Raw genomic sequence first — 23,073 nt, 5'->3', positions numbered from 1 at the left:
TGCTTGGTCTTTGAAAGTAGGGTATAAAAAAAAAGAGATAAGGAATACTTAACTTTGCACAGCTCTGAGCTCAGACGTGGCAAATAGTGGATAGCATTAATAGGAATACAGGTCTGAATGTCTGACCTTGAGGGGCTAGACAGGTGTTCTCCATGATGAGGTACAGTCTAAGCTGCCTGAACTCTAAACTGGAGGACACCATTTCAGGTTATGCTTTGGCTATGAGATCCCTTGAAAGGAACTGATTCTTGCTATTTGGGGGAATGGGCAAACTACATCATTAACTTAATTGTATTAAATCACTCTGGTAGATATTTTTAGCCATTGTTTTCACATTTAACAGCAAAAATGTAAGCCAGTCAACTCATATTATGATCTTTCTAAAAAGCAAACCCAGGTAGATAAATGAGAAATGTGGGGAGGAGGAGTCTTGAATCTCAACCCACCCAACCAAGTGCTGATTTGCACAGATTTGAAAAGCATGATTAGGAACAAATCTGGAGCACAGCTGTATTAATGAGCTATTGCAGATAGCTCTGAGATTGAGAGGCACAGACCTTCCTAATGAGAATACAATGAGGGCCCAAGTGAAATCACTCTTACTTAGAATAAGGATAATAGCTTTCATTGCCCTGCCTGAGTTTGGGGCCCAGCCCAAGATGTACACACCTTTGGGAGGTGAAAAGATGAATTAGCAAGAGGCCAAACAGAATGACCCAGAAAATCCTGTCCTTCTGGTAAGTCACTGCTCCCATGAGAGATGTGTCCCTAAGATCTCAGCCAGGAAATTGACGGAGTTCATGTTCTCAACCAGTGAAGCCGAGGACCCTAGGCCAGGGGGCCCTCCAAGGACAGACCAGCATGGAAGAGCCATGTTTATTATCATCACAACTTTCAGGCTACTGAGAATGAAGCTTTAGAGATGCAGAATCACCGACAAACATTAGTTGAATTCATTAACATTAACTATGCTTTGCATAACTTTGTTTATTCAAATAAGAAAATAGACAATACATTAAAAAATTTTTTTCAGCAAGTCTTGAAATAACAAAAGATTTCTTTGTATGATTCAGTTTATAATACCAGTGCTGTCCAATAGAAATACAGTGTGAGCCACAAGTGTGAGCCAGGTACGTGATTTTAAATTCTAAGTAGCCACATAAAAAAAAGTAAACAAATTTTCCTACCTACTTTGTCATGTTCTAGTAAAAAATGAAATGTGAAGAAGCAAGAAGTGAAAAGTAACAGGTGACATTACTTTCAGGAGTCTGTTTTTCCAGTCCTGATGAAGACTCTCCTCCCTGTTGTGAAGGAAGACCCATGTCCTAATGTCTGGATTCCATGAGCCCTGAGGCAAGTCTTGTCTCCATCCATCACTGACAGGACTGAACTCTGGCTCAAGGAACATGCTCCCGCAGGCCAGTGTGCTCAGCAGGCCGTGGAGCCCAGAGATAGCCGGAGAAAAAGAAAGAGCTATTACCAAAAACCTTTGACTTCATTTTAAAAATGTGGTCCTAACTTAAAAGTGAGATTACTTTTCTTTGTCATTACTTTGCCTAATTAATTCCTTTGAGAAGAGAAGCCATATTCTTTTTATAGCAACCAGTCTCTTGGTTTCTCCATGAATGAACATATTAAGACAAATAGAACCTCAATAATTTTTTGAGCAGCTGACCAAAATTTTGGCATTCATGATTTTCCTTTCAATACAAGGTCAGACATTAACAAAGCACATATTGTGTGACTATCATGGTACTGGGCTCTGTAATGGATAAAGAATGAAATACAAGCCCTGGTTATTTTATCGAAGTTATGCTTTTGCTATAAAATAATACAATACTGAATAAAATGCTCATAACATGCTATATGTAATAAAAGGTAAGAGGAGAGAAAAAGAAAAGAGTATGTTTTACTTAACCCAATATATCAATCCATTATCATTTCAACATATAATCAGTATAAAAATTATTAATGAAATATTTTACATTCTGGGTTTTGTTTTTAGTACCATAACTTTAGAACTCAGTGTAATTTATACTTATAGAACACCTCAGTTAGACATTTCAAGTTCTCAAGAGACATATATGGCTCGTGTCTATTATATTGGACAATGCAGTCATAAGGCTATTTCATCCCACAAACTTTCTGGCTAATTAAAATTCTATCATTTTGAAATCTGACTCAAGAAACTCATTATTAACTCATCTTGCTCTGGACTTCCTGGTATGGATAGTGAAGCTCATATGAATAATGTGCTAATGAGACTAGGGTCTACCACCTTAGTCTCCACCCTGGGTATTCCTGCTTCTACTCCACTTTGCACACACAGCCAGAGCGATCATCCCCTTGTGGTCTAACTTAGATACCATCACTTCTCTGCTCAAAGCTCTTCCATAGCTCTCATCCAGTCTTTTTGTAGTCTGCAAGGCCCCACATCTCCTCTCTCTCATTTGCTCAGGCTTATGTTCTTGTTGCTATTCCTTGACTGTGCCAAGCATACTCCTGCCCAGGGACTTTGCACTTGCTTCTCCCCTTCTTGTAAGCACCTGCAACTTTTCCCCCCACATCTCCCCCAACTTCCTGCACTAATGTCACATCACAGGGGCCTTCCTTGACCACTGTATATAATAGCCCTTAAATAGGGCTTCTTTTAAGGCCCCTTTCTCATCACCTTGTAAAAGGAGCTTACCCTATTACCTGCTTCATTGTCTTTCACAGCATTTGCTTGTTTATTAGTTTATTTTCTGTTTTCCCCAAGACCCCTTCCTCAACCAATAGAATGTGGGGTCTATCAGGGACTTCCTCTATTTCCTTTGGAGGCACTGAAGACTCAGCAGCAATAGTATCTGGTGCTCAACACATTTTGGTGACTGAATAAAGGAAAATAATCCAACATTGGTGGAAAATGCTATAGGAATTACAGATTTTCATAGCAACAAGAGATTTATATCTGAGGACCTACGTGGAGTTTACTCTTAGAACCCAGCGAGTATTTTCCCCAGTGGTAAATTACTTGTCTGACTAGAAATGCCATGGCCACTCATCCAGGTTATTCTGTGCCCCTGGGGGTCTCTGCCTGACACCCTTATTGCTTTTCTTATCATTTCCCACCTGTTGCAGGCTCACCTTAGGCACCCTGCTTTTATTTGATACATCATAAATAGATCTCCAACAATCTTAGATGTGTTTATTTGATAGTGGCTCCTAGCACCTCAAATTGCTTAAAACCAGATCAGCAGTTTCTGTCCAAGAATTGTTGACATGCGACTATCTGATTGTCCTGCTCTTTATTAGTATTTACACATTCCTCCCCTCCCCCCATGGGAGGGACGCCCCGCCCCACCTTTGTTTTTAGGTCATTGGAATTCATAATAATTTCCCTGTCTGGGTGGGGTGTGCACTGACACAGCCACTACTGGCTGCCCTGTGTCTCTCAAGCTCTTGTGTTTTATTTATTCTTCTTCTGAGAGGACTGGGGTCGCTGCTTCAGAGTGAACCATTGCATTGAACTTCCTGTATTATCTCGGTGAGTTTGAGACTATGTCCTAATTAATCTACACTTTCCCATGGTCCCCCCAACAGGACCTACAACAGGACCTACAACAACAAGTCTGTGAAGTCTCTAGCCCCTAACTGCCTCTGCGTGTCTGCCTGATCACCCCTACCTGCCCCCCCCCCCCCCCCGCCCCCGACCGGCCTGGTCACCCCTCACTGGCCCCCCTGCTGACCTGGTCACCCCCAACTGCTCTCCCCCTGCCAGCCTAATCATCCCTCACTGCTCCCCTCTGCCAGCCTGGTCGCCCCGAACTTTTTCCCTCTGCTGGCCTGGTTGCTCCCAACTGCTCCCTTCCCCTCCCCCCACCACCAGCCTGGTCACCACTCACGACTCCCTCATGGGCCTAGTCACCCCATGCAGCCTGCTGTTCAGTCATTTGGTCATCCCTCACTAACCCCCCTGTTGACCTGGTCATAAGCAGCCATATTGTGAGGGTGTGAGGGTTAATTTGCATATTATCTCTTTATTATATAGGATTGAATTATTACAGTTTGCAAACTTTGCCAAGTTTTACCCAGATAGGACAGGAGCAGCAATTCCTGGCTTAACAAAATCAGGAGTGTAAGTGAAGGCTGGATTACAGCTCAACAATGGATGACTCTACCTGCCAGATTAGGACACAAGGAAATGGAGCAGAAATAGGATGTTGGGGAACCAGCTAATATTTTAAGAAATATCAGTCATGCTCTGTTAACCATGATTGTTTTATTCTGATTAAAGAAGGCACGTCTACCTAGGCTGGAGCTGACCTGGAGATACAGCCTTTCCTCCCCACTTAGAGTTGCCTATTATCATGGAAAGATTAACAGATTTATTCCAGAAACCAGAATAGCCAGCCCTTTTTGCACACCTGCAGGCCTTTGAAACCTCCAGCCTGCTTACCTGCTACTTTTAGCACTCTCTTTGGTTTTTTCCCCATGTAATCCCATTCCTTGCATATCACTAAACCCTTTGAAGACTCCTAGTCCTTTTGCATATCTGTAAACTGATCTTTTGCTTTGTAAGAAGCTCATTTATGGTGCGCTGCAGAGCAGATTTTTGTGGATAACCTGCTGCTCTCCCATACTGCGGGTAGTATTGGAATAAACACTCATATATGATCCAACCCTGCCTCTGCTTCATTGGCTCCAGTAGTGACAGGCAGCACAGCCCCATTGTTTGTATGGTTACAACTATGCTTCATTCAATTCCATTCCACAAACGTTATCAGTGCTTTGTGGTACTCCAGGTAGCCTGACATTAATTGGATTATGTTCTTGTACCTAGCAGACTCATAATCTATTGGAGGAAGACAAAGTTGACCATTTGACAATCAAATACAAATATGGACACTGCTTTAGTCACTCAGAGGAGAAGTGGCCTGCTCCCCTGGTGAGCTGGGGAAGCTTCCCAAAGGAGGTGCTGTGGAGCCAGACTTTGAAGAGCACCATGTTAGGGCCTTGGCTCCTGCTAGTCCCATTCCTGAAACTGACGCTGGCCCCAGGTTTTCTAGACCATCTCAGACCACCTTAGTTCCCCCCCTTCCCTCCCCCTCGTACATACAACCACTATTTCTCTGTTTTCTTCTTGGCACTTACCATTATATAAACTTCTGTTTGTTTATTTGTTCTGTTTCTGTCTTATTCCTCAAGATCAAGAACATAGCTCTGTGAGAACAGAACCTGATCTTTGTTGTGCATTAGTCTATACACAGTGCCTAGAGAAGTGTCTGAGACACACCAGGATTCCAGTAAGTGCTTGTGATGAACCAATGGGCTCAGCTGCAGTAAGGAACCATCAGAACTTCTTGACTGTCAGGTGACGTGATGAAATTGTTCTGGACAAATTGTTCTTAGCAGCAGCAGGGTTTAAGATGAATTATGTGGGACACAGACTTGGAGCAAGAAGAACAAAGAATTCTGGAATAAGATAAATGTGAGTGTTACCGATAAAATACAGGTTGTGGCAGAAGGTATAAAAAGGTAGGCTGATGCCGAAACCAGTCTGGCTCAGTGGATGGAGCGTCAGCCTGCGGACTGAAGGGTCCCAGGTTCAATTCCGATCTAGGGCATGTATCTTGGTTGCGGGCACATCCCCAGTGGGGGGTGTGCAGGAGGCAGCTGATTGATGTTTCTCTCTCATCAATGTTTCTAATTCTTTATCCCTCTCTCTTCCTCTCTGTGAAAAATCAATAAAATGTATATTTTTTGAAAAAGGTAGGCTGAACCTAAGATAACCGTTGAAAGAAGAGTCTGCACTCACATTGACCGTCCTATGAATCCTCACAGGCAGAGCTCATTCCCTCCTCCTGGGACTCTCCTTCCTTTGATATTTACATTTCATTTAGGATTCTGTTCATGTGTCACCTTCTTAGAGTTTTTTCCTGACCACCTTATCTAAAGGCACCCCACCTTCTACCCTGGTTTTGCTTTTCTTCCTGGGACATTCACCACTGACATTACATTATCTATACCCCATGTCAGTGCCCTAAGGCCAGGAGGGCAGGGGCTGCACCTGTCTTATTCACCAGTGTATCACCAATGAATGGCACAACACCTGTTTGCTGAATGAATATGTATATTAGATTAGGTGTGGAGACGGCTTGTGAGAGAGACTGTCAAGCAAGACCTGAGTCATTAGGAAATGAAAATGACAAAGAGAGCTTGCTGGAAGTTACAGGTCCCTGAGGACAGATTCAGCCAAACCTTTGTTTCTCTATTTTGTAGCATCACGTAGTAGGCCCTCGGTTAATCCATAGTGAACTGCTTGGGACTGTTCAGCGGGATCAATGTCAATAGGAAACACAGCCACCTGGTTTGCTATCCCAGTTACTGTGCACGGAGAAATGAATAAAAATAATATCACCAAGGAAGTTTTCTTTCCTTAAAGATTTTACTGACTCCTCTAGTAAACTTTTTGTTTCAGTTATTATACTTTTCAACTCCAAAATTTCTATTTGGTTCTTTTTATTATTTATTTATTTATTTATTTATTTATTTATTTATTTATTTATAATATATATTTTATTGATATTTTACAGAGAGGAAGGGAGAGAGATAGAGAGCTAGAAACGTCGATGAGAGAGAAACATCGACCAGCTGCCTCTTGCACACCCCCCACCGGGGATGTGCCCGCAACCAAGGTACATGCCCTTGACCGGAATCGAACCCGGGACCTTTCAGTCCGCAGACATTTTACTAACACGTGGCACCCAGAACTCTCAGAGCCTTCGCTGAGGAACTCTGTGTATGCATTTGGGTACACTTTCAGCATTTGGGTAGGCAGTTTCCACCTCTGTCTTAGCCTTTACTTCCTGCTTGCACAGAGCCTCAAGGCGAGCATTTAGGACCTTCTTAGCTCTTTGCACAGCCTTGGGTTTCCTTGTAGCCTTCTAGATTCCCAGAAATATATCAAAACTTTTCAAAACTCCCTATTGGCAGACACAGCATTCCCCAGCTTATTCTTGTAAGTTTAAAAAAGTTAGTTTACTATTTGACTCAACTATTATCCACCATGGTAAACAGCTATAGTTTTTAATGAGTGCCCTGGGAAAAGGGTCTGCGCAGTGGGTAAGCCCCATGTCAGTTCAGATAAAGATAGCTGTGAGTGGGCTCTTCCAAGAACCGCCAGATGGATCAAATAGGACAGTTCTCTGGGGAGAGGGCTTTGAAGGAACTCCTGCCCCAGTCTGCACCCTCCAATGGCTGCCAGGCACTGGTTTTCACTGAACTTGCTGGTTGTCAGGGTTACTGCTCAATTGGGAAGAGGAATGAAGATGGAACAAGTTGAAATGTCAACATCTTACTGCTGATACTGAGATTCAGCCTTTTTCCCCTTGAATAAACTCTTCTCAGATTGCCAAAACTTTGATCAATTTCCAGATTCTGAAAAAGTTGATTTGACCAGTTTTGACAGTGTTCTCACTGATTTCTTGGAGATTTTCAAAGGTCCTTACTTTGCCATTTTTGTTAACATCCCCCTTTCTATGGAATTTACTCTTTCCTTGACATAAACTATTATTTTTCAAACATTGACAATCTGAGGCCTCAAATAGTTTACGTTGTACATTTCCAACAAACAAGATTTCTGAGACAAATGTTTGCTCAAATAAAACCAACCACCAAGGAAATAAGGGGATTAAAACAGGTAAGCCACAGAAAAATTGTTCATGGCTATCTATGCCTTTTGTCATTATTGAGCTCTTTTCGCTTGTTTGTTTCAGCGTGAACTTGGTTAACTTGAAAATGCTTGGGTAAGGTTCAGCTCTACGTGTCAGTTCCCTGAGCCCAGACAAGCCTGGAGCTGAGTGAGGCTGAGGGAGAAGTGGTCCTCAGCAGACCCCCATTGTTGGCCTTCTTTGTCATATTAGTTATCTTGGGCTGCCATACAAAATACCACAGAATGGGTGGCTTAAATCAAAGAAATATATTCTCTCACAGTCCTGGAGGTTTGAAGTCCAAGATGAAGGTGCCAGCAGGTGTACTTTTTTTCCTGTGGCTCCTCTCCTTGGCTTGTAAATAGATAGCCACCTTCTTGTGTCTTCACATGGCTCTTCTTCTGTGCAGACTTATTCCTGTTGCTTCTTCCTCTTCTATGAAAACACCAGTTCTATTGGATTAGGGCCCCACCCAGCGAGTCCAACACTCAATTAGTAGGTTCTTAATAACATTTTCATTGAAGATATGCATCTTAATTTCCCCTTGCCTTTTACTGTTATGCACACCATTTACCCCTCTGCAGAATCATTTATCCCTCTGTAAGCACCTCCATGAACAGGCACTAAGGCTTCTGGTCTATTGGGAGAGCAGCACTGTATAGAGCTGCCAGACTGATCTGGATGTCAGAGTTCAGATCCCATTCTGGTACCAAGCATCTAGATGACCTTGAGCAAGTCAGTTAGCTCACCTGTTATCTCCAGATTGGGCTCAATTCTCTTTCACTTCTCTCTGCTCTAGGCCCTGGATTTGTCACCAACCCCTAAAACAATTTGCCTCAGCCTCTGTGTGGCACATCTAGAGGTCAACTAGTGAAATACATCCTGGTAGAAATAGCTCTGAATGGTCTCCATCTCTGCCCAGGTAATATATCATCACTGGAGATTTTGTTGCTGCTCAGGTGAGAATGGTATAACATTATTGGCTAATTTATTTCAGGAAGGAATGGAAGATGCATTGCAGAAGAGGGTTATGAGAAGGTAACTCAGGATACACCAGAAGCTGGGTATTTACTCAACTAACTTTCACTGAGAATCTGCCTTGTTCCAAGCATTGTGATGGGCAGAACTCGTATCGGAACTTTCTGACCATGGGATTAGACTTTGCATGAACTATAGGGTTGCAGAAAAAATGTCTAAGTCTTGGATTTATTGTTTATTTGTTTTTGACCATGGGCAAGACACTTAACTTCTCAGCCTCAGTGATTGCATTTTTTTAAAAAAAGAGATGGTGTCTATATGATTGGTTCTACCACTTTGGCTCCCACCTTCTTCAATTCTGTTTTACTGGGAGTGGAGTGTAGAACCTGCCTAAAAAGAAATCTGTATATATTTTTTTAAACTTTTCTTTTTAAAAAATATATTTTGTTGATTTTTTATAGAGAGGAAGAGAGAGGGATAGAGAGTTAGAAACATCGATGAGAGAGAAACATCAATCAGCTGCCTCCTGCACACCCCCCACTGGGGATGTGCCCTCAACCAAGGTACATGACCTTGACTGGAATTGAACCTGGGACCTTTCAGTCCACAGGCTGACACTCTATCCACTGAAGCAAACCGGTTTCGGCACAAATCTGTATTTTTGAGCTTGATTTCAGCATAGGCTATTCTAGCTGGGAAGAGGGGGGGAGAGAGGAATATACTTTGGTAAAAGCTTTTTTGTGTGTGTGTGTGTGTGTGTGTGTGTGTGTGTGTGTGTGTGTGTGTTGGGGGGAGGGGAATTAACCCTATAGTTGAATCAAGAAAACTTGGAAATGAATCTTTCAATGAACCAAATCTTTGCATTCTTATATTGTCTTTTCATGGTGTTATTCATGGGTACCTCACATGTGGTAGGGAAGAACTCACTTTAGCATTTTAGTCAAAAAGGAGTCCACTGTGGACCCCAAAGGAGGTTGACCAGGTGTTCATTTTAAATGCAGACTCAAGGGGCGAAACACTCATCTGCTGATGTCACAGATGCAGCAGTCACATGTTTATGTGCTTTGATGTGGGAACCACATTTTGTTATCTTCTTTCTTCCCAGCACCTAGAAGCACAGAGCAGACTCTCAATAGACATAACAGTCCTTATTCTCTAAGTGAAATTGTATTTATGACACCAGCTTAAAAAATGAGGCACATTCAAATCCAAATTTTAGCACTAACATTGTCCCCTAAATTGCTGGAGAGCTAGGTTTCATTATGTTCAATAAATCCAGTGGAAGTTGTCCTCCCCTTTGGAGTTAGCAATTTAGGCCTTTGGCTCTCCTGGGCCTGGTGCTGCCTCTGTGTTCAGGCTAACCCGGCCTTGGTGCCAGCCTTCATGGGCAGCTTGTGTGGCAGGGAGGCTTGGGCTTCAGGCCACAGCCGGACTCAAGTGCCAGACTGTCACTCACAATCTTGTAACTTTGGAAAGGAGCTAACCTCTCTAAGTCTAGTTCCCTCATATGTAGAATGGGGAGAATACTATGTCCTACCTCAGAGAATCACTATGGAGATTAATTTTAAAAACGCATTAGTTAAAGTCCACAGTGACTGGTATAAAAGTTAGAAGCAGAAAAAATGTTGGCTTGAAGAACCAATGTCATGAGCAGGAGGAAAAACTGTCTTTATTCCCCCCCGCTGTATTTGCACAGCACACTATAATTATTATATTTTTAGAATCACTTTTAATATTATAATTATCTTAAATATTATCACTATATTTTTGTGTTTTGAACTTCCCTATGAACTTTATCAGGAGACTAAGATGCTCCTGAACTACAGCACAGGTCATTAATTAATCTTCCAGATGTGCTTCTAGAAACCACTGTCTTATATAATTTGAATGCTTTTGTAAGATCAAAAATGTATTTGTAGTCTAAGACAGGCAAGAAAAGAAAAAATATATGATTAAAAATTCTTTAAATAAATATTTATAGTATCTTGTACATTTGTGTTTATTAGCAGTAGCATATTCTTATAAAATAATACCTAGTCTTTTGAGGATCTATATATATTAAAGCCAAATGTCTGGAATGCCAAAATGACTGGTCTCTATGACTTACACTGCTGTAGGCCAACCTGCCTGATTAGGGGTGCTCCCTCCCTCACCCTTGGCCAGCCCCACCCCCGATATTCCCCCCTTCCAATTGTGGGTGGGGCCGGCTGACCTACTGCTCACAGCCCCTCCCCCTTGCCAGTCCAGCCTGATTGGACCCCATCAGGGCAGGCCAACCAGACCCCACCCGTACATGAATTCATGTACCAGGCCTCTAAGTATACACATAATTTACTCGTAGCCATGCCAAAAAATAAAACATACCTAAATAAATTCTTGATACTCATGAAAATACTTGAAAAGTCTTTCCGAACCAATAAATCCAAACACTACACTTCCTCCTCTTTCCCCAGCCGCCCTCCTTCAAGCGAGTACTCTTGGAATATTTAAAACCATTACAGCCAGATGAATAGAGACTATATTGCCCTGGTTGGTGTGGCTCAGTTAGTTGGGCATTGTCCTGTATACTGAAAGGTTGCTGGTTCCATTCCCAGGTAGGGGGTGTGCAAGAGGCAGCTGATCGATGTGTCATTGATGTCTCCTCCATCCCACACACACTCCCTTTCTATCTCTCTAAAACAAAACATTAATAAAAATATCTTAACAAACAGAGACTATATGAAAATAAGCTAGCTTTGCCTCAACTTATTGGAAACCTAGCGAGCAGTTAACACTTTAAAGCTCCAAAAAAAGATCTTAAGCAGAATCGTTGCCATGTCCTTAGAGAAGGGAAAAAATTATGAGCTGTGTGCTAGAGGTTTCAACCAATAGTTGTATTGAAAACAGGAAGGTACATCTGCCAGATACTGATTAAGGTTTCTTGAGAAGTGGCTGGATCGCTGCACTCGTTGAGCTGCTGGAGACTTACACTGCTGTAGTCACAAAAACTTGGGGTTGTGTGAGGCGTCCCAGCTGCTCTGAGATATGTACAGAGGATGTTGCAGTGACTTTCATAGGCATCTCTAAAGTTTACACACATGTGCAAATCCCTGAGTCCACACCTGCAGATTCAAGGTTCTCGTCAAGTTCTGGGGCTCCAAATCTCACTCTCCTTGTAACAATTACTCTCTCACAAGCATAACTCACATTTTTTCCTGAGTCTGGGGAGCGGGGTGGGGGAGCAGAACAGAACAAAAAAGTCTATGCAAGTGAACTGACCCTTCTATTTTCTTCTTCCCAAAACAGACCTTTGGACTAAATGTCCATCGGTACTACAATGAATACTGTGAGTTGTATTCAACACAGTGGAATGCATTTTGGCAGTTAGAAGGAACAGTCTTCTGCTAATGAAACATTACAGGAACTCTCATAAACATGATGCTGAGTGAAGGGAGCTACAGGGTGCACACTATATGCTTCCTTTCAATATGAAACATGGAAACAAGCAGCCTAGTCAGGTAGGAGGTATGAAAGGGTCTTGTAATATTCTGGGGGTTTTGTTTATTTGTTTTCAGTGATATTCACACAGCTGTGTTCTTTGTAAGAATTTATTAAACTCCATACTACTACTAATATGTACCCTCTGTTTACATTTCATTCATTAAGAAGCCCTTTAAAAAATGATTTATGGAAAGCAAGAATCTCAATCTATTGGTCCCAATCTTTTCTAATTTTGGTCTGACACGCTCACTTAGGTTGTGGCCCTTCTGCATTTACATCCTAGATCGGGAGAAAGCCCTTTAAGGCCTTCCACAATTTTCCATGATGGTATCTCTAGTAACACAATCAGTGTTTGTGATTTTTAGAGGCCTAATGATTTATAGCTTACTGTATCCAAATTTTATTTTTATTGATTGATTGATTGAGAGATAGAGAGATAGAGAGGTTGTTCCACTCATTTATGCATTCATTGATTGGTTCTTATATGTGCCTTGACTAGGAATGAAACCCATAACTTTGGTGTATCAGGATGATGCTCTAACCAACTGAGCCACCTGGCCAGTGCTTAGACACTTATGACTGATAAGTTATTACAAACTCTACTTTCTGGGGTCACATGAGCTGTCAGCTAAACTATTTAGGTCACAAAGATTTCAGGAAGACACAGGTTCTTTTTTGGCGAGATTGCAGTGGTGGTTATCAACAGGTATGGGTTTGTGTGTTTACTTAGCTATGTGAGATTGTGAGATTTCTTACAGTCACCTCATCTTTGAGGGAAAGTTCAAACACGAGGAGGCTGGAACACAGGCCACAAAGGGCTTTCTGAGCATTGAAATGGTAGCAGTTCTTTAAGTATTGTATTTCTTCTTTATTTTTGTACTGATTGGTTGATGATCAGTGTTTTCCAATGATTTTTAATAAGCAAGAAAGAAAAACAAATACATTAATTGATTCACTTTGATAATTTATTCAATGAAAGAACAAAATTGGTTTTAAAAGTTGTTCTATGCTAGTGATGTGGGAATCTGGACTTGAGCTCATCATAAGGAATATGGTAAGACAGTTTTAAAATGCTTGAGTCTTTAAAAATGTCAAAATGAAGTTAGCTGTGTCTTTTCTTCTTGATCAAAAACTATTATCAGTTTTACTTCTGACTTTAACTTTATTAGACACCAAGTAAAATGGAGATAAAAGAGCAGAGATGTATAGCCCTGGACTATAAATCAGGACCCATACACCAATTCTGCTAGGTGCTAGATGTGAGATGATGGGGTTCAGGACACACTTCCCTGTAATGGGACCCTTAGGACCGTGCATGGCCTTCTGATTATTTTAAGCTGAAGGAATTGGAGAAAATGGCAGAAGTAAGAAGGACATCTCTCTGACTGTTTCTGCCTTTCTCCCCTGAAGCAGGTCATAAACTCTCATGTGAGACTTGACCCAAAGGAAAGGAACATCCTTATCTCTAGAGCAGTGTTTTCCAAAGTGTGGTACGTGTTCCCCCAGGGGTACAGGAAGAGTTTGGTGGGAGTACGCATTGCACTGGAGTATGGTGGGGATATGCACTGCACCGTGCTTAGCTGAGCCTAATTCTACATTCTCATGAGTATGAGGGGTACTCAGCGTTACAAAAATTATAGAAGGGGTACACATATGTCAAAAGTTTGGGAAACACTGCCTAGAGGAAAGAAAAATGCACGAACAGACCTTTATTCACTTTCCTCAACTTACTGCACTTGCCCTTTGTGCCATCACAGCTCTCCACCACGGCCCGCTCTTCCTCAGACCCTGCGTGAAGCACCAGGTTGGTTTCTTCGGGTCTTCATGTCACATGAAACTTACCTGAAGCAAAGTTGTGTGCTCTTCTCCTATTGATTTGTCTTTGTCTATTTAACTTCAGATGCAGCCAGGAACCTGAGAAAGTCAAGGAAAACTTTGTTCCTCTCTCAGACAAACCCTTATTCTCTCTGAGCCTCAGTTTCCAAATCTGCAAAACAGGGTTAGTAACTCTGGCTGTGGAAAATGGCAGGGCTGTTCTACCAATTAGTTATGAATGTTTTAAAAGTTGCTACTGATGATATTAAATAATAAAAACAGCAACAAAGAATAATAGATAGGAGCCACTCCTAAATGAAAGGTGCTTCCATGTCAGGAGGAGTTGCCTTTTGGAGGCAGTGGACCTGCTGGCTCCCAGCCTCCCCGGACAGAAGCAGCTCCTCCCTCACTATCTCCTTCTCATGCCCGGTGGTCTCAGTGGTATCAGGAACTCAGTTTACTGATCTCTCTCTCTTCTGCTAAGTAGTGTATGCTGTTGTGATGTATGATTCATGATATTTGTCCACATATTGGTGTTTGTCCACAGTTTGGCTCACAGCACAAATCCCTTATAATTTCTTAACTGAATAGAGCAATAGAGGTATCTTTTGTTGTAATATTTGTTTTGGGTCCTCTAATTCTGAAATAGCTTTAAAGTGATAAATGTGAAATGGCTTTTTTTGTTGTTGTTGTTATTCATAACAAACCCCCTTTCGCCACGTCTGAGTTTATGTTAGCGGGATGACTTTAGGAAAGCCCCTAGATAACCACAGTGGGGGTGTAGCGTTGGGGAGGAGCTAGCTGGCTTCCAACGAAAGCAACCAGATGGTTGGGACTCTCAGTCCCTCTCCTCTCCCCCCAAACTAACACCCTGCTTAGGCTTGGTCTTTCATGAAGACTTGCAATTCACTGAATACTGAAAGCACTTCACAGTTTCTGTGTCTGTCCCATAAATGTGAAGCACAGTTTATACAAAATGAAGTAAATTCTTGGGATGCTTGTCTATCCAATACAGATTGCTAAAAACGGTTCAGCCAGAACCAAAGGATCACCAACATTAAACACAATATCCTCAGGTACTTCTGCTGAAGGGTCTGCCTTTACCAGACAGGATCCTCTTTCTCTCCCTCTTTCCGCAAGACCTCATCCAGCCACAGGAAATGGCCTGGGATGGGCCGTTGACCCCGGGGTCATGTATAGTCTGTCCAGCAACCTCGATATAAAATGAGCTCAAAATGATGAGCTCACCCAGGATTTTCAACTAAAAATAACAATAGAATGAGTTAGCTCCAGAAGCTGAACGCAAAAGGGGTTCAGAAGATGAAGCGAGAACCACGCAGGGTCCGTGGTCTTGGCTCAAAATGAAGGGTGGGCAGGAGAGAAAACCCAAAGTAAGCACAGGACAGGAGGCTAACATAAGCCGGTGCAGAGAGAAAGAACATGACAGAAGGGAGAACAAGCAGCAAACAGTAACTAAGGACATTTCCTGAGTATTCTGTTTCTTTTCCTGGGTTCTCTGAACTCCTGATAATAAACATCTATTCTTTCTATTTGACCTGAATACATATCTATTTCTGACACCCTGAAACCAGAGGAGTCAGAGCAGATGCCTGCATTCTCCCTTCCCTCCCTTCCACCCAGGGATTGAGCCAGCGTTGGGGAAACCTCAGATTATTCATATTAGTATCCTGGGTGCTAGTAGGGCTTGCTAACTCATCAGTGACCCTACAAATATTCCATGCCTCCAATTGATATGCCTCTAAATTATGGGGCTGAATAATTACACCCACCCCCTCAATTCCAGTCCCCTTAGCTGTCTGTAAATAGGGCTTTCCTGGCTGATAAATGGAGAGAGAAACATCTTTGGTCCTATGACTTCCCCCCTGGGATGTGCAAGAAGAGGAGGAGGGATTTCAACAAGAAGGTGTTTGGGATTTCCCCACCGTAGGAGACAGAAACTAGAAAAGCCCCATCATCCTGGGACACAGACTAGTCTTTGATTTTGTATATCGGGCTGTTGGCCATTAAAAATAAAAAAAGGCTCAAGCAGTGAGCTTCAGGGCAGTTCCAGTGCTGAGTGATTAGACTAGTACCTCTCAGGGACGGTCCCAGAGGGATGGATGTGAGTATCTCCTGGGTAGGAGGAGCACAGGTGCCTGTCCCTGCTGGGGAGCAACTGCCAGGACTCATGGACCTCCCAGTGTGCTTTCACCTCTCTGTCTTCCACACGGGGTTGTGTTGCACAATCAAATGCTTGATGGTGTTTTTGCTCACTGCAAGTTGGTTAGAAGTTCACTGCAAGTTGGTTTCTTGTTAGTTACTCTGAGAAAGCATTATCTAATTGTAAACTTGCACTGTGATTGAATTTAAATGCCAGGCTGATCTGATTAGGTCTGCTTCTCTCATTCTTTTCTACCTTGAGGCTACTTATGAGGAAATCCCTTTCTGAAAACATTGCAGCTCATTCCTTTCATTCTTAAGGAAAATCTGACTGTTGAGCCCTCACTGCAAAAGCAATTAGAATCCAGGCTGTGGGATGAAGGGACAGACGGTTTGTCTCCTCTTCAGAGTGAAGGGGACCGGACAGCTTTAGGAGGCCAGCTCAATGGCAACAGTAATTCCTAACTCACGGGTCACTGCAGGTGTCATGCTAATTCGGGGAGCTCTGTCTTATCACTCTCACCCCACTTCTGAGAGGCCCAGGAGCCAGTTCCCTGTTCTGGGGCAGCACAGTGGCTGGGACTTACAGACTTAAGAAGAGAAAAAGAAGTCCCATGCTCTCCCTGCCAAGCAAGAAACAGAGCCCATTTGTGTGGCTTCTCTTTGGACATCCTGCCCCTGTTCCGGAATAATTTGCTCTATGAAAAGATTGGGCAGGAACCCTAAGTTGCTGCTCTGTGGACTCCTACCCCCACATCTCATGGATCTTCTTTCATCTGGGGTAATTCCCGTCAGAGGAATGTCTCCAGTTTACTTCAGAGTAAAAACCTCTTTAGGAATGAGCATCCAAGTCTCCCCACAGACAAGAGCCCTGGCTACCACATGTGCTGGTGCCCCTTTTCTGGTGGGAGAGGGACCCTGGACCTGAAGGCTTGCAGATGACTCAACATGGTCAAGTCACTAAGCAACCATCTCTACACTCCCCCACCCCCCCTCAGTCCAGGACAAGCAAGAAGAGAAGGGAGAAGGCCACTTGTTTTTCAGTCCTTGCTCATGGACAGTCACAGCTTTGTCTGAATAAACTGAACACATAACAGTGACCTTGGACTTGCCTAACCTTGGGCTTGTTCTAGTGGGAATGGTGTCTTTCATGACAGTGAGAGATCAGCCGTAGCCTTAAAACAGGTGGATCACTTCCTGCAACCCAGGGCCCACCATGCACAGCAGGGATTTATGCACATTAGTTCATTAAGCCTCAGCAGCCTGGGAGAACTCTGCTTTGTAGACATTGGACTTGAAGCTCAGAGGGGAGTGACTGGCCTAAGATTACAGAAAATGAGAAACTCAGTCAGCCTGGGTGCCAGGCTCTGGCTGGTCTAATGCGCTGGCCCGTCCCCTGCATCCACTGTGGCGCCAGACTTCTGCCTCACCGATGGGGAAGGAAGTGCGGCAGCCAGTCTGCAGGTACTGGTGTTTATTCATAGACTAAATATTTGCTGATTAAAACTTCATTGAGTTGCTCACCAGCCCATCATGATTCGATTTCTTTCTGGCCACAGCAGTTTACTGTTTATCCACGTAGTTATACTCCTTGGGTGTTTATGGGATAAGCTGAAGCTTCCGGCTTCACATAGAGGGGATGAAGCCAGGCCTTTGTGATGGTAAGGAGAGAATTACATTCTCTCACCTCCTCCCTTTCCCACCAAAGCACACTCTCTCCAGTCTACCAGGTGACAGTACCCCACAGGCACTGAGTTCAAATCAACTTCCTGCCCCCAAACTGATCTCATCCTCCCAGACACTTCCTTGGTGATTCATCCCTACAGTTCCTCGTTCCCCTCCCTGCTCTCAGGGCACCCTGGGTGGTGTGGTGGCCACTGCAACACACCACCCAGATCCCCTAATCGAAGGACTTGTCCCAGCTGCTGGGGTGCTGTCCAGTGCCCAGGATTTGCCCCTGGTGCCCAAATCATGCCCCCTTCTGATGGTCCACACCAGTGATTGGCCAGTGCAGCATGTGACATTATCTCACCTCACTCTGAAGGGCCTTTCCAGCACCTGAACTCCCTGTGTGCTGCTGAGGCCATCACCAGGCCCACACTGCAGCTCCACACCTCCCTCTGTCCATCCTACTTCCACCCGTCCCTTCCCCTGATGGTCCCAAGGGCACCCTGCATGCTGGGCTCTGTCTCAGAGTCTGCTTCTGGGGGAGGGGGCAACGGCCACATTCTCTCTCAGACCTTCTCTGTATTTGACTGTCGTGCCCTTTAGACTCTGAGCTCCTCAAGGGCAGAGCTGAAAATTATTTCCAAATACACAGAGCCTACCCCAGGCCCTGACATGCAGGATTCGCTCAGGAGATGTTTGTGGAATGAATGAATGTAGTCACTTAAAAGCTATTGTGGGAGAAGAGGAATTTCGAGACTAGTGCCTGTGGATGGGATGTCTCGGTCAGGGTCTTTCCTTTAGTATTGCCCTCCTAGAAGAGTATGCATTCCCATAATCTCCCAAACTACTCTATTGTCCAAACTGGGACTTGGCTGGACTCCTTTATATCCCCTCAAATTATATCTTTCTGGAATAAAAACTGAGTTTGGGGTGTGGTCCCACAGGAGCCACTGAAGTGAAGCTATGTCAGCAGTGCAGCCATGTGCAGCTAGAGGCTGGCTATTCCAGAATAATAACCTTGTGCTCTGTAGCTCCCTCCATGTGTAGATATTTTCTTTTAGTTGATTTCTCTATATTTTAACTTTTGTAATTTTTATTTATTTATTTATTTATTTTTTTAGTTATAGTCAGGTCTTTATTTAAGAATCTTATCTACCAACTTAGCGTTTTCCACCAACACAGGGAGCAGAAACCTTCACAGGCTTCACAATCTTTTGCTTAGGTGCTGCCTTTGTGGGAGCCTTAGCAGCAGCCATTGCTGTCTTTTTAGATGCCTGCTTAGCCCTTTTTGCTTCCTTGGCAGCCCTAATAGCTTGCTCTCTCTGAGCTTTCCTAACTTCAGGCTTCTGGTTCCTCTTGGCCATTATGTTAGCAAGAGATGCACCAGTGATGGCCCTCTGGAATTTGACTGCACGGCGGGTTCTTTTTTTCTGAATTTCTCTGACTGCCCCTTTTTGTGCTTCCTTCTGTAGAGCACAGTCCAGTTTATCTGCCGAGGATTCCTCTTGGAAAGGAATGCCGACTCGCATTTTGCATTAAGAAACTGGAAAACCTTCCCATCGGTCCTGGCATAGCTCCTCCCGTGTCCGGGGTAGATCTTGTAGCCACTGAAGCTGCACAGCTCGACCTTCATGGCTGCGGCTGCCGGGGAGCAGGAAGGATCTAACTTTTGTAATTTTTAAAAGTGCCTTATTTCAGATAAGATAAACAAATGTGGTATGCACACCCGGCCAGATAAGTCCCAGGGGCTGCCTGGCGGGGTGGCCACAGATGGAGGCAGGTCCAGATGGAAGAATGCCATAAAGACTTGGGCAGTTAGCAATCAAGGCAAGGAACTTGGGAAGGACAGCGATTCCTTTCCATGCTCCTTCCTTGAAGGCAGCTCAGAAGCAGAGTTCCATCTCTATTACCCCAGATGGTCAGGAGGCAGGAGCTGAGCTCCGAGAGGAAAAGCTCTCCTGAGTTTGACATGAGGGACTCAGGGGTGCACTTTAAAACTCCACAGGCATTAAGCTACAGCCCTTAATGACATCAGGATTATTATATCAGAGGCTTCAGGACGATTGTCCCACATCTACTTTTCAAGTAGCCTGGGCCCAGCCACTACCTGCTGTAGAGGTTGCTTGCTGGACTACTCAGGGAATTGGAATGGACTTGGTCCAATGGAAAAATCAACACAGAATCATGTTCCCTCATGGAGGATCTACTCCCTCCACTGAGCAGGCGCATTCCTCATGTCAACTCAACTCAGAGTGACTCCCTCTGACAGGACATTGAGGGCCCTCCTGAGGGAGGACGGGCCTCTGGTGGGCAGCTGTATTTGTGTGACCACCAATATATAAACAAGAATTACCTGCGTGCTGCACAGCAGACTCATAGGGTAATCAAAACGCATCTTTGTTTGTGTTCTTCAGTGTTCCATTTACTCTGGGTGATCCTTCCTACCCCTGGACAAGAACTCCAGCAAGCCCCAAGAAGATTTTGCTTATTTTGAGGTAAGGGACAATCCTAGAGTATTTTAAGCAGTGAGTACTGATTCATTCAGCAATGAGCATGTCCACTCCACGAGAACCATCAAAACCCTCAACCTGATAAGGTGTCAGATGCTGTCTCCTTCCCCAGCGGGTCCCCTGTGGGCTGGAGGCAGCATGGAGAACTGGGTGGTGGTCTTGTTGACTTCTCTCCACTTGAGGAAAAGTCTCACTTCAATAAGCTGGTCTCACCTTGCAGGACATGCTGGTCATCTAAAACTGGTTGTCCTTCTCTTGGATGCTTCCCTGAGCAATTTATAGGTTCCCCTCCAGACAGCTCTCCCTAGCAGTGCCCTTGTTCCCAAGTCAGGGCATCTCTATATGAGGGGTTACTGGCACTGCTTCAGCTCCTGGACATTTACTTCCATCTTCTCACTGCTGAGGTCTGTCTTCTAAGAAGCCCTTAGGCCAAGATCCCTGGATGACCTCCATGAAATGTCTCTCCTTACACTTTACAACTCTCACCTCAACAAACTTGGAGTGTGTCCAACCTTGCCATAGCAGCAGTCTCCTGGCTCAGCTTCCAAAACAGGCGGTTAGTCCTTTGATCCCCCCAGACAGGGGCCAGATGCTGATCATCAATTACAAGGGTAGCATATGATGTTCTTTGGAGGATGAGGGGGCATCACTACCCTACTTCAGGGAAGGGAAGGGATGACACATAGCTCAGCATCCTCCAAACAAAGCCTCCTCAAAGAATCCTCTCTCCTCCCACCCTCTTAGCTCTTTTATTCTCAAAGAGGCGAGGAAGATCAAGAATAACAATAGCTCTATGACAGTTTGTAGTTTTATTTGGTGTGTGTATTTTATTTTAATCCTCCCCCAAGGACATGCTAGAGAGAGGAATGGAGAGAAACATCGACGTGAGAGAGAAACATTGTTTGGCTGCCTTCTATATGTGACCCAACCAGGGATTGAACCTGCAACCCACATATGTGCATTGACCAGGAATTGAACAGCATCCTCTCTGTGCACAGGATGATGCTCAACCAACTGAGCCACTCCAGCTGGGCAACACATTGGTAGTTTTTATAGAAAGAAATGAAGGCTCAGAAATGTTATCCTCACTTGGTTTAGATTTTGATGCATATTGCAAAAAACCCCAAAGCAATAGTGTCTTAAATAGTACAGAAGAACATTTCTCTCACATCTGAAAGAAGTTGGAAGATAGAAAAATCCAGAATTTATAAGATATTACATAGTGTCAGGATCCCAGCTCCTTCTATCTAATTGCTCTGACAACCCTCAGCATTAGCTTCTACTTCATGGTCCAAGACAGCTGCTTAAGCTGCAGCCACCCCCTCTGCATTACAGACAGTAAGAAGGAGGCAAAAAAGGGAGCCTCCTTCTGCTTTTGGGATGCTTCCTGGAAATTTCACACACATCACTTTCACTTACAACTCATTGACCAAAACTTATTCTCACACAAGGAAGGTTGGGAGATGCAGTCCTTATTCTGGGTGGCCATTTAAAAAACAGAGCTTCTGTTACCAAAGGAGAAAAGAATGGATTTTGTGCTAAATAATTTCTGCCATGGACGTTAAATAACTTGCCCCAAGTTTTCCAATTGAATCCTGTCTGCAGAAGGTACTGGCCATACCAGAGGGAAGAAGCAGTAAGGACATGGAGGTGGGTGGGAGATGGACACTTAGCATATCTGCCCTGCGGTATGGAAAATGGCTCCAGCATGTCCTACCCGCTTTACTGAAATTACACTTGCTTTGCCAGGAGTCCCATGGCCTTAGCTAGTCACTGGAATCTTCACTGCTACCTCACTTCGGCCAGTGGACACTGAGGAAAAGTGCCAACGTCAGTGTTGAAAGGGATAAAAGGTAGAGCGATTTTTCTTCCCCTTCAGCTTCCTGTCCCCTGGATTCTCTTTGAGAATGGTAGACTCATGGTCCCATTCTACTTGTGCTAATGCGTAGTGTGCTTCTACCCACTGCAAGACTCTGGGCAGGCCCTGGGGGGTGCAGAGGGGAGTGAGCAGGGTTCCATTCTCCAGGAGCACAGACATGTACACAGATAACAAAAGGGAAGACCCTTGGAGAGAGAAAGTGACATGAGAGATCAGGGTAGGGGGTTGGGGACAATGTTCAGTGAAGAGAAAGCATTTGAGTTTGACTTTGAAGATTAGTTAGAATAGTAATTAAAATAACTGGGAAGATGGTCAAAGTGCACCCCAATAAGGAAAAAGAATGAATTTACCATGTTTCCTGGAAAATAAGATATCCTCCGAAAATAAGACCTACTTACAGGTTTCCTTCTGTGTGAAATATAAGGCATCCCCCCAAAAATAAGGCCCCCACTAGGCTAAACATGAGAGATTTGGTCCACTGATTCTGAAAGAAATGGAGTCACAAGAAATTCACCAGGAAATTCAGGAATTGGATTGTTATGATGATGTTCCAGAAGATGATGACATGATTGTCATTGAATAAATGAGTAAATTCTTGATAGTGTAGGATTCAGTTTGTCTGGTTTGTGTTGACAACTACTGTACTGCCGTACTGTATACAGGTAATAAATTTTCTTTATTTTCATTTAACAATAAATGTGTACCGTATTCTTCTTCATGGAAAAATAAGACATCCCCTGAAAATAAGACCTAGTGCATCTTTGGGAGCAAAAATTAATATAAGACACTGTCTTATTTTCGGGGAAACAGAGTAGAACCATTGGACTTTAGGAAGATGGTGAGGAAAGTAGGCTCAGGGTGTGGTAGGGTGAGGTGAAAGTAAAAACTGGAC

The 23,073-nt window shown here is 43.7% G+C and overlaps 1 protein-coding gene and 1 long non-coding RNA gene across 7 annotated transcripts in view; one reads left to right on the top strand and one right to left on the bottom strand.

Annotated features, from left to right (window-relative positions):
• The window catches only part of LOC311617171, a 37,804-nt gene extending 17,536 nt beyond the window's left edge, over positions 1 to 20,268 (top strand). For 3 of the 6 annotated variants that reach the window (XR_014794070.1, XR_014794071.1, XR_014794072.1), the window contains one exon: positions 20,207 to 20,268. This is a non-coding gene — a long non-coding RNA (uncharacterized lncRNA). Of the gene's footprint in view, positions 1 to 4,822; positions 5,119 to 20,206 lie in introns of those variants that run through there. The other 3 variants (XR_014794073.1, XR_014794074.1, XR_014794075.1) reach the window with 3 other exon arrangements.
• LOC311617165 (large ribosomal subunit protein eL24-like) lies at positions 18,914 to 19,474 on the bottom strand. Its single transcript, XM_084873447.1, is given in 2 exon segments — positions 18,914 to 19,231; positions 19,237 to 19,474. Coding segments are annotated over 2 exon segments (468 nt in total). The 5' UTR covers positions 19,426 to 19,474; the 3' UTR covers positions 18,914 to 18,952.
• Positions 20,269 to 23,073: the final 2,805 nt, after the last annotated feature.

This window comes from Pipistrellus hanaki (genome assembly GCF_964339955.1).
Source record: "Pipistrellus hanaki genome assembly, chromosome: 2".
In the NCBI taxonomy this organism is placed as follows: domain Eukaryota; kingdom Metazoa; phylum Chordata; class Mammalia; order Chiroptera; family Vespertilionidae; genus Pipistrellus; species Pipistrellus hanaki.
The sequence above is the reverse complement of the archived record's forward strand: the minus strand, read 5'-3'. Positions and strand labels throughout refer to the sequence as shown.